This window comes from Triturus cristatus, chromosome 12, assembly GCF_964204655.1.
Source record: "Triturus cristatus chromosome 12, aTriCri1.1, whole genome shotgun sequence".
In the NCBI taxonomy this organism is placed as follows: domain Eukaryota; kingdom Metazoa; phylum Chordata; class Amphibia; order Caudata; family Salamandridae; genus Triturus; species Triturus cristatus.
Window position 1 is genome coordinate 127,220,325 of NC_140595.1, and position 12,664 is coordinate 127,232,988.

At 43.4% G+C, this 12,664-nt stretch overlaps 1 protein-coding gene across 1 annotated transcript in view; it reads right to left on the reverse strand.

The window, feature by feature from the left end:
* Positions 1 to 12,664, reverse strand: part of LOC146772865 (rho guanine nucleotide exchange factor 11-like) — a 260,444-nt gene that overhangs the window by 143,809 nt on the left and 103,971 nt on the right. The window contains 1 exon segment of the mRNA XM_085637039.1: positions 7,641 to 7,758. Coding sequence (XP_085493165.1) covers positions 7,641 to 7,758 — 118 coding nt within the window.

The following is a 12,664-nucleotide window of genomic DNA, read 5'->3' on the forward strand; positions in this document are numbered from 1 at the left end:
AAAAATAAGCTAAAGTGAACCAAATATGGATTTCCACAAGCTGCACCAAGACTGGAAAGGACTTATGAACTTTGAGCATCAGCTGCTCAAGTTCATGTTACTCACCAGTATAGCTTAACACTAAGGGGCTGATTTAGAGTTTGGCTGAGAAGTTACTCTGTCACAAAGGCGACGAAGTACCCTCTCCACCAAACTGAAGGTCCGCCACCTGATATACCAACGAGTGGACCTTAAGCATGTCAACGACAGAGACTTCTTCATCTCCATTGCTGAAATACTCCTCTGACTGCTCGCCCCAAGGGACAGTTAAAAACATTTAATTAGCACCCGTACAATGGGAAAAACCTCCCATAGTGTTGGGGCATTAGTTTTAGTTTTGTCAAAAGCAAAACTTTACCGTGGGATTTTCTTTTTGAAAAGAAAAACAGAAATATTAAAAAAGTTTGACAGATGGTACCATAATTTGGACGGTATTGCCAGTCAAACCTTCAATACAGGAACTGCTATGACAGTGGTTCCTGGTAATGTGTGGAACTGTGCACAGGGCTAGAGGACAACTCTAAATTTGGCAGGCAGTGAACCCTCGGTATGGCCAGAGTTAAGTGCTCCGCCATACTGATGGACTTTGCCCATCAAACTCTAAATGAGCTTTGACATTCAGCTGGGATTGGGTATCCTACTAGCAATATTGAGAAGACAATCGGGCTACTTGGGAAACAATAAAATCCTCTGAAATACATGGCTCATTTACCAAATATTAATGCCCTTTCGATTTAAAAAAATAGATTGGTTTATAGGAAGAGCATATGGACAAGGCATCACATAGGATCTTACTTTAAGTATCATGTCCTTTTGCCTTATTCAGTTTCTTTAAACATGTGTAAAAACACCTGGAACATAAATACATATACTGTGGCATAAGTCAGACCCATTCGGGGGAGGCGAAAGGACAGAACAATGCCATGTAAAAAATATCCATGTAATACAATCCGTAGTGCAGAAGAAACATCAAAGACTGTCATTCATGCAAGGCAATGATACTACAAAGAAGGGCAATTCATGTGTCCTGTTATCCCCTAAAGCCAATACATAACAAATGAAACTCATCCCAACTACCCTCTGTCTGCTTTTGTGTGATGCCTCTACTGATAACATAATAAGGAATCAAGGTGGATAGCCCATACATGTTTGTGGAGCATCCAACTAGTATCCAGTGTTACCTCTCCTCCCTTTCAAAATTCCTGGGGTGTAAGCAATGTCATGTGTCACCCGTCCCCAGAGGCAGTCACTCCCCCATGCTCCCTCAGGGCAGCCAACATAGCCATCTAGGTTCGTATAACATCTTCAAGTTTATCATCTTTACAAACATTTCTCATCCACACCTCCTCCGCGATCGCCCATTGACAAATATCTTTCATCCATGCCACGTATGTGGGGGGTGTTAGACTGAGTCATTTTGCCTGCACCAACCCAAGGAGGCCAAACATCCTGCTTAATTTTTTTGGGGCAGTTTCATGGGATGTGCCCAACCCACTGGCTTCTTCTAGGTTAAAGTAAAAATTGTCATCATAGCTTGGGAGTAATTCATCCCCATTATCTCCAAAAGCTGGTTGACTTTCTTGAGAGTGTGACCAAGAAGGTTTTGTAGCACTGAAGGACAGCTCCTAGGTAATGGCAATATTTTGTCAGAGCCTGAATATACTGGGACTGGGTCTATCAAAACTGTTCTGGGGCATGACTTTGGTTGGGACTAATTTGGTTCATAGCCTGACAGGGCAACAGGAATGGTGTTTAGCGTCGGGCCAGCATCAACATGGCAGGTACCGGCATAGATATTGGTGCCATATATGAAGTCAGCTCAGGAGCTGAAAGTGAAACGGGCTCAGTAGGCACAGATGGCGCTGAGTAAGGATTCTCCAGTGGTAACCCAAATGAAGGCCTCTGTGGATCTATGGGGCCCAGAGGCACGCCAGCAGGAGTTGGGAAGGTCCCAAACAATTCGTAACATGGCTTCTTTGAAAGCCTTGAACTGTTGCAACTTTGTTAACTGCAGGGAACCAGGAGAGGGAATAGCGGTCACTTTGACGTACTCATGACTTTTCAGGAAGAGAGTATTGAAACCCACTTGGAGTACCTGGGCTTCCTTTTTGGACTTACTTGAAGACTTGAAGCTCAACAATGACATTTTGCAGGAACAGCCCTGAGAACAGGAATGGGTCTGCGCCCTCGACTCCAAACAGTAGCGGAACTTACACAACTTCTTCCATCACTCCCCCAAAACCGTCAGGAAAGGAAAAATAAAACAATAATTAACACTTGTTTTATTTTTCCGTTCCTGCCACGTCTTGGGGGTGGGACCTGGGAGTGATATGCACTGAGGGGAGTGGTAGTGTACTCCCATCACTGCACATGAAGGTTTGGCCGGCTACCTCGCACCGGCCAAACCGTCATGCACGGTGAAAGTTCTCTCCTACCCAGCAATGCAGCTGGATTGGAGAGAGCAGGTAGAGACTCACAGTCTGTACTGGGGAGCAACTCGAGTGTGCTCCGGCCAATCCTGAAGCTGCTCTCATGCGTGAGAGAAGCTTCAGGATTGGCCGCAGGGCATTCTGGGAGTCTTTGCCTTTCCCTGTGAAGAGGAGCAGAAGAACGCGACGAGAACAGCTGAAAAGCAGAAGAACGCAAAGGAGATGGCTGCAGATACGTTTTTTCTTCATTTCGCCCATGAAACATTACACCGCCCTACCTCCTTCGACCTCCCCACCATCCCCCACCCGCCTCACCACTCATCAGGCACACCGGCCGCTACTAACAGCTTGGCTTTATGTTCCTAGACAGCCTTCGGATTCTTCAGTAAATCAAATTACAGTGATTCACACAGAACTCATTTTTACCAAAATAATGAGAGAGGAGCGTGATAGGCCTCAATGGGCCCATGGGGACAAAGGATCAGGTCTACAATAAGGACTAACGGTACACTGTGAACTATTATTGTGCTCTCGGATTGTAGAGACTTTGTTGGGGAGCTGATCCTTGGTCTCCATGGCCCCATTGAGGTTTTGGACGATCCTGTTCCACTCTCATGGGTATCTGTCTTATATTCCTGTGTGTAGCTCTGTTTAGCTTTACACCATGGTGTTTATCACACTCTACATGCTGTAAGACACAGCTTGTCCCATGGTTTCTCATTCCCTTTTGGCAGTAGTCCCCCAAGCAACCCCAAGTCCTGAAGAGAGCCTTTTACTCTATGAAGAGACGAAAAGTTGTCAGTTTCTTACAAACTGCTCGCCCTTTCATGATGCGCTTGTACACAGGCATCTAAAGGCCTGTTTTAATGGACTAACCAATATGCCGACATAACTTTGAACTTTTGTACACTGCCTATTCATGATTTTGATTGTGGTTTTCTCACATGGAGGTCACTTTGACCTATGCCTTTAGAGAGCCTACTAGAAAATAACATTTACGTCTTAACTAAACCAATTCTCATGGCTGGAGCTTGTTGTTTGTATGTACTTAGGTTTTGAAAATCAAATTAATCAGTGTCATTTTTTCTGTTTCTTATCCATTATTTTGGTGTAAGTGAGTTCCGTGTGAACCGCTGTGATACGATTTACGTTGGTTATCCAGGTTCACATAGACATTTATGTTACTCTTGTTTGAGAAGAATATAAATAGTTTGGATTCATAAGGGCACATTCCTCACATGAATTGAAGTTGTGACCCAAACACCGGATACACAACTCACGGGGTCCCTACAAGGTATAAACTTTGTAGTTTTAGCATGCATCATGATCCCTCGCACAGTGGAAAGGAACAATTTTAGAGAAAAGTTGTAAACTGATGAGAAAAAAGTTGGGAGCTAGCTCCAGGGCCCGTGTGTGAAGGAGTTGACATCAGGTGCAAAAGAGTGATGCTTTGACACAGCTTCGACTGTCACTTCCGGGGCAGAATGAGGTTGACGTGGAGCCAAATGGAGCCACTTGCTAGTGTCGGGGGCTATGCTGTAAAATCTTCCCGAATCAGTTGGTGCCTGGGGGGGTATTCACAAGGTGAGGAATCTGTGGTTAGACGTATCCAATGAAAAGGCATGCATGAGATGGTGAGGCTCCAACTAGAGTTGTGGGCGCGGAGTCAATAGATTCCCCAGGAAATTGTGCTGCTTCATTAGACTTGGGAGGAGAAAACAGTGTCCCAGAGAGGATTTGAATGCAAGTGGGCAGAGAAAACTTCAAAAGAAAATGGTTATAGAAGTAGACAATGGTGATGCATAGGATCAGGGAATGTAACAGAGGCAGCCAATGGTGAAGAAAAAGAGTGGGCAATGTTACAGAGGTAACCAATGGTGATATAAAGGAGCATGGAAAATGTTCTGTGGACATGAAATACGAGCAATAGTGAGACAGTGATTGCAAAACAACACCTTGAGACACTTGGAGATCACTGTTGCTGAACTGCATGCCCTGGTATGTAGGTCTTGGTCTAAGAAGAACTAGGCAAAGTTCAATTTAATGTCAGTGGAGCCATGGGATGGCGATCTTTTCCATGAGGGAGTAATTGAACAGTTTCAGGGAAATAGTAACTACAAATGAGGTCAAATGAGGAGCACAAAATGAATTGAAACTAATGAAGCTCAAGTGTTTGCTTCATTTGAGAATGATAAGTAACTTATTGGACCGAACATTGATAACGTTCACTGCAATTATTAACAAATTCTAAAGATTTAAATCAGTAAGGGCTAGTGAGGTTAGACTAAGAGGGTCCAATCTTGTTACGCATGCAATGGACAAGGAAGGATTTTAAAAGCGATCTAGCAGAGCACACTGTGACTTCTGTTCACCAAAAGACTCTATTTTCGAAACTGAACCCTGAAAAAGTAAATAATAGAAAGAGTTTAAATGGGATCTAAATATTATTAATACTCTAAGAATTACAAGAAGGTGTAGCCACAACTATTGAGCTCCTGTAGAAGAAAATGAGCACATGGCCTAGGATCCATATAAATGTACTGAATTCAGTATCTGGGCCTGATCATGTGACAATGATGAATGTTGAAGATGTGCTGAGGTACGTGTTACAGGCTCATCGTCTAACGTGAATAATGATCTGAGGTACTTGCCTTTGGGTAAATATAAAAGCGTTAAACAAATGATTGCATTTTCTTGTTTAGAGGTTTTATGTTTGGATGGATATTTCAATATTAATCACTGCCGTTTGTACAATATGTTTTAAAGTGTAATCCGAATTTGGATTCCAGTGGTGATACATCTCTTACTGAAAATGCTCAAAAATCCACCTGTGTTTCAGGCAGTGGTTATGTCATGTTTGTTTTTGTTATGCACAATTTGTAATGAAGTTTACAAAACAATACATCCATTTTGGACTTCCTCAATGTAGGCAGCACTTATGACAGCATTATCCGGGAGGCCTGGTAAAGGGAAGGTGGCCGTGGAAGAGAGGATGGCTGCATCTGTGGTTATGTTGACCGATTAAGTATTAAACCAATGTTTGATTTGTTGGTGGAAAAAATACTGGGAAAGCAGCCCCACCAATAGGTACAGAAATAGCAGAAATTCGAATCGCAAAGGCAGGTCAAAGTCTCAGCAGCGTCAAGGATTCTAGCTGCAGCTGAAACAAGGGCTTTTGTCGAACTTGTAAATGAGGTAGGCAATTAACTGCTTTCCAGAAAAAGGGGTTGAATGAAGAATCCAGAATATGTTCTCACCTATCATTAAGAAAGACTGTAGTGCCTGCCTAAGGTTTATCCACAGAATTCTCCACTGTATGAATTAGGGAAAGATTGGAAGGGTCCTTACCCTTTATGAGCACAAGTTCATGACTGAATAAACTAAATATGTGTATTTGCAGGCAAAGCAATCTTACCAATGTGCAGAAGATCTAGTTTCTTGTCATACCCTTCCCCTTTTCATACACTATAGAGGGCCTGACTTGGTCAGCCCTCCTTATTGTCTACAGCGGCCTCACCGATGCACAGAAAGCCTAGTTTCTTGCATTACTCAATCTATTTTGGAGGGAAAGCCACTGTAACCTGAGGGCAACTGTTGATCTACTTTCTGCCTTAACCCTTTGCTAATCACTACAACAGCAGTTTGAGTTTTGTAAAAGATTGAAGACAGTATCAAAATTGCGGAAGTATTTGAACCAGTTTACAACAACCAAAATGCAAAGGGAAATATTCTCACACAATTGTCAGTTTAACAAGCATCTCAGAAGATCGCATCATAGCCAGAGCTAGCTCAGTTTCAAAGATCTTAGAAGAGAAATTCACCCAGAGCATCTCCTCTTCTAATAAATCTGGTCCAATAGGAAAGTCAGGTTAGATCAGCTTGATGCAAGAGGAGGTCACAGCACTCGTCAAAAGGACCTCAATTGCCAATTCAATACAAAAGAAAACGGAGACCAGTTTCCGATCTTCCAGAAGCAATCAAAACATTGACAACTGTAGTCCTTCATGAACTACAATATCATGTTGACCCAACAAGCTGATTAGATGCCAATGCGTTGGGCATTAAAATGATCCACAGCACAGAAGAAACATTGAACGATGTGAGGGAGAGTTACTACAGATTTAAGACTCAGGAAATATACCAGTTCTATTTTTTAGAAATAGGCAAGTTGTCTTTGGTAAGTGGATCATATACTAGTTTAAAAAAACAGAAAGAAATGAGTGGGGTTATAAGACACAAACATAAACTTGCTGTAATCATTACTATCAGAATCCACGCAATATATCAAGCCATGTCACAATTTGCCAAAAAAAAGAATACCATTTGATTTACTGTAAGCCTCTGTGCTCTTCCTGATCCCGCAATATGTCACTACTAGCTGGGGTGACCAGAACACCCCAATATGCTCCCAAAATACAGACCCGGGCAAAACCTAGGATCTAGCACTCCTATTCAATTAGCGGACAAATAATCTGACAGAAGTGGAGTACAGGGTGCCATTCAAAGGAGGCATAGATTTGCAACCCAAATTGAAAGGAAATGGGCTGAATAAAACCTTAAACGCAAGTGAGTTCTTAGATTATTTTATTAATAACTTCCCCATGAAGAAAATCATTATTGCGAGTCACACCTTCAAGCAATGGTTAGGGATGCATGAACAATACGTCAATGAAATAACAAAAAAAGTGTTGTGGAGGCTGTAATGTTTATTCAAAACTGAAACGTTGGGAGCTCGATTGACAACAATGGAGTAGCTCTGGGCTTATTATGGCTAGTATAAGCCTTCTGCTCAAACATCGCAATATTTGTCTTTATGTTTCTCTCTTTTTAATTTAGAACATTCTATCCATAGTGGGTAGAATGTTCTAATAGCCTTAAAGCCCTTCTGCCTTCAGCTATACCGGTTGGTAAAGGCACTCCCCCACCGATACAGGCTATAACTTGGGATCAGAGCCTTTAACAACTGGTATAGCCCTCAGCTGTGGGCTATAAGGCTTTACTCTCCTTTTCTCCTGTACAAAGGGAGGGCAATAAACATACCTTTTGCATAGCAACAGTAATAGTGATTCTGTATCACTCATCCAATCTATAGCTTTTAAAATAGGCCGCATTCCGAAAGGAATTCTGTGATTGGTACTTAGATATCCAGAGTAAATACTTTGGTAACCATACCATCTGTGTGCTTGATTATGTTATCCAGCAGACGGGGATAGCTTGTCAGGTGCTTCATCTCTGAGCCAATTAAGTCTTTGAGCTGAAGTCGTTCACAGTCAGGGCTGCTTTCTGCTTCCTGTAGTAAAGAAACAACACTTATTGAGACAATACATATAAAATGACGACAATACACGCTTAAATCAGTTATACTACACATCATACAAAGTATTACCCTCAAGACCCCAAAGGACATTTCTCTCTTCAAGTGATGGGCAAGATAAGGAAACTAAGACTTGCAAAAAGGACTAATGGATCGAAAGTTCTTGTTATCGTTAAGCAATGAAACTGAGAGGCGGAGTAGATATAGGCACAGCTGGGCCGGGAGTTCAGGGTCAGCGCCTGTGCCATGGAGGCTCCTGGATCACCTCGTCGTAACAGGAGACTGAGGCCAGAGACACGGTGTGGAGCCTGCCGGTAGCCTCGTGAAGTGGAGCGGACACCAAGAACTACAGTGGAGGTAATCTGGACCGGACTGGCGGTGCCCCCTCGCTGCCCTGAATCACCTGGTGAGGTCTATGGAAAATAATTTAGTGGGGCAGTGCGGCACAAAACTGAGAGGTGGAGGAGAGTTCGGCACGGCTGGGCCGGGAGTTCAGGATCAGCGCCTGGTACGCCGCAGCTCCCGGATCACCTCATCAGAACAGGAGACTGAGGCCAGAGTCTTGGTGTGGAGCCTGCTGGTAGCCTCGTGAAGCGGAGCGGACACCAAGAACTACACCCCCATGCAACATCATTGATCGATCCATTCAGATTGGAGGAGGTCACCGGAGCAATCCAAACGAGTAAAAATGGCAAAGCGCCAGGACCAGATGCCATCCCAGTAGATTTATTTAAAAGTAACATCACTCTGTGGGATCCTTTATTGACTATAGTACTGAAGGCAATATGCATGACAGGTCTTTTAACATCATGGGGAGAGTCAACTATAGTCCCAATTTATAAAAAGGGAGATTGATTAAACCCCGCCTGTTATAGGTCTATCTCGCTCAGTGATTCCCTAGCAAAGATAGAGAGAAGGATAATACTGGAGAGGTTACAGGAATGGGCGGAAACCCATCAGAAATTGTCTGATTTTCAATATGGGTTCCGCCCAGGGCTTGGCACAATCGAACAATGCCTCAATTTGAACATAATAATTGGAAAGTACGTGAGGATGAGGAAGGGGATGCTGTATTTAGCATTCGTCGAACTCTCCTCAGCATTTGATTGTGTGATACACAACAAATTGTGGCTAAAGTTAAAAGACCTGCGAGTAGAGATCCCAATTATTACCTTTTTGCGAGACCTCTGTACGGGATGTAGAGCCAGGGTGAGATATGGCCCTGGAGGAGAATGCACTGAAACATTTGGCATGGAAAGAGTTGTGTGACAGGGATGCGTATTGGTTCCCCTTCTTTTTTCATTGTATATTAATAGTGTGGGGGAGGACCTAGCGACACATGTTAAAGACCTTCCACAAATAGGCGTGCGCCCTGTCCCGGCCCTCCTCTACACCGACGATGCAGTCCTCATGGCCCGTACCCCTTTGGCCCTGCAGCAGCTGCTTACTAGATTAGTTGACTATATGAGTGCACTGAGCCTCCAGGTGAACCAGTCAAAAACATATGTAATGAAGTGTGGGAACAAATTCACAAAATGTAGGGAAATAACGATATCTACTACGAAGATTGAGTTCACTGACACTTTCTTATACCTGGGGGTTTTATTTGATAAGGCTAACTCTTGGAAACAGGAAGCAGACAATAGACAGAAAATGTTTGTCAAGGCTTGCTGGGCCCTTAGATCTTTTGCGATGCGGTTAGGATCTAACCCACCCGCGATGATGCTGAAGATCTGCAAAGCAAAGTGTCTCAGCATAGCCTTGTATGGGGCGGGTATATGGGGACACAAGAAGTGTCAAGGTGTTCAGGTGGCAGAAAATGATTTCTTAAAATATTTGCTGGCAGCCCCAAAAAGCACTTCAGTATATGCAACTTGATGGCCCTTATGTTACAGATATGATCAAGGTAGAACCCATCCTACTGTGGCACAAAATTTGGACATCAGACCATACGGATTTTAATCGGGCAGTAATTAGTGATTGCTTAAAATCAGCCCGGTATTCAAGTATAGAATGGTTAACGTATGTTCAAAGGTTTTTACGAGATATGGGAAAGCCCGAGTATTTTGAAAAAACTGAATTATTGGGCATGATCAGTAGGAAGGCTTTGAAATTGGCAGCTATGGTCCATTTGGATTCGTTAAAATTGATTAATGAAATCTGTAAATCTAGTGTTTTAAAAAATCAATTGATTTTAACTACTTTCAGTATTCAACCGTATTTGAAATATGTTTTAAATGCTCGACATAGGTTTAAACTTACACGTTTTAGATTAGACATACATCGTAGGCTAATAACTTATCCTAATATGAATAACTGGTAACAAAAACTGATAAATTGTCCTTGTGATGATAAAATGCCTCAAGATACTATGCATGTGGTGTTATTCTGTAAGTATTACTCCGCGCATAGGAAAAAATATGTTATCCTGCTCATTAGACATATGTCTCACGTACAATGCCGCCTTGCACACCTCTTCTTGCAAACACTACAAACATTAGAGGTTTGCTGTAGATTTCATCATTTCTATGGGCTATTTTTTATGCAAGGAAGAAAACCACCATAGTTTCTCCAACCTAGTGAGCATTAAGGAGGATATGAATATCGGCAGAAGTAAACATATAAAGGATAACTAAAAAATTTTCAGTTATGTAATTATGGATTATGTGCCTAAACTTTTAACTATATGAATTCAAAGAAAGTTTTAAGTAACCACTTATTTATTTTTTTAAATGGAACTGGAAATGTGTATAATATTTTATCTTGTATTGTACTATGTTTCTTATTTATATATCTTTGTAACTGCTTTAATGGATGTGCTTTTATGACTCAGAATAAAGATATATATATATATATCTATATATACACACACCAAGAACTACAGCGGAGGTAAGCAGGATTGGACTGGCGGTGCCTCCCCCCTGGCGTGCCTCGGTGGTAGGATACAAGCCGACCTCACAGTCCGCACATGCAAATTGAGGCCAGGGCTCGGCCTAGCAGAAGCGGCCGCCTCAAAGGATACTAACTGACCACGCTGACATACGGGCGGTGGTGTGACCTTGGACACTGCCGTAAGGACAGGCATCCGGTGTGGACATGGGGAGCTATGCATTCGAACCACGGCAGGCCGCAAACAGTTGAAAATAGCACAGCGTGGTCGGCGTCTGTAGATGTGGTGAATACATGCTGAGTGGTATGGCGTGGTGAACCCATGCTGGGTGGTATGTGATGACTGGAGAAGGCCTCGACACACGCTGCAGAAAACCCCTATTCTACATAATACATGACTAAACCCCATTCCAAAGGGGAAAATAATGTGGTAAACGAGGACACCCATGGTAAGGTGCTGTGGTACAGCAAACATTGGTGCTTGAGACAGGAGCGTCAGAGGCCTGCAGTTTCCAGCTAAACTATCTGACTGTGTCTAAATATGGGGACAAGAGAGTTGAAATGCATCAATAGTGTGACTAAGGACTAGTGCAATTCCGGAACAGTGCAGTGAGTTCTCCCACATCTCGCATTCCCACCTGGGCGATATTGGCGTCATATGCGATCACCAGCTGACACCACAGGCATCACGACTCCGGGCCGGGTGGGGTGTGTGCAACGCTGCCACAGTCGCATAGGATTACCTTCTTTTAGGTCCCACTCCACGGGCAGCTGCCTATGTTAGGAAGCTAACGATCGTGAGTGCTCACAGTAGGGGAGGCAGACCAGCAGCAGGCAAGACAAGAGGCTCTGAGAAACAACCCTCGGATACTGGTTTGGAGGGGGGGCAGCCCACCGGGATGGCAGAAGGGAACACCCTAGAAGCAACACTCCTGGCAGTTGTCACGCATCGCAGAAACAGAAAAGAGGATATCTAAGGTCAAAGACAAGATTCAGCTCGAAAAGCCTGAACATGAAGCACGTCTTGGCAGTTATTCAAGCAAAAAACGAGGACTTGGAAGCTCTCTCTTGCTACAATAATTTACGCATAATTGGGGTCCCAGGATCTAGAAATGCTGTCAAAATAGAAACTTATATTGAGAGTATGCTGGTGACAATATTTGGTGCCAAGAACTGATCTCAACTGCTGGTGATAGAACGAGCACACCGTGCATTCATGACGCAGCCTTTTGCCTGGGACTCACCTGCATTCCATCATAGTGAAGCTTTTGAATAGATGTGATAGGGATGCTGCCCTCTGGCTGGCCCGAGAAAAGGGCCAAGTCCAATACCAAAGAAACAAATTCACTTTCTATCCTGATTTCTCTTTGGCTAGAAGGGAGTTTCTACCAATCAAGCACTAGCTACAAGAAGCAGACATTTCCAATTCCATGTTGGACCCGGCATGCCTACATTATGTGGAACACTGAGGTGAGCAGAAATTCTTCACGATGCCTAAAGCGGCCAAGGAATACCTGAAGACACTCTCACCTGGTAAACATGCCCAGGGCACAACAAATGCAGAAGACAAAGAAATTTGATGGGCTACACTAAGCATTAGGCCTCACCAGGAGCTACTTATAGACACTCAGCGACTGCCTGCAGCCGCAGTGGCAGCTATTACCGGCATGGTGTCGTGACAACGTTAAAGCTGCCGACATCCAAGCTGATTTAAGATGCATATCTATGATCCTGTGAACCCGGCTACCTCCGTACACCTGAATGGGGACTGGGAACCTGGTGAATACCAGTGAGGGAGCACCCCAGATGAGTCTAACACATGGTGCTACAATTTATTTGTTATTGAGTGTAATGCTAAACTGTGAAACTATATATGTTCATTGTTTTTTTGGGGATGTCTTTGGCCAGTTGGAGTAGCTGAAGTGGGAGGGGAAGAATGTTGGGATGTTCGAATCTTGTATACCCACACAAAACATACATTGTTCTCCATGAT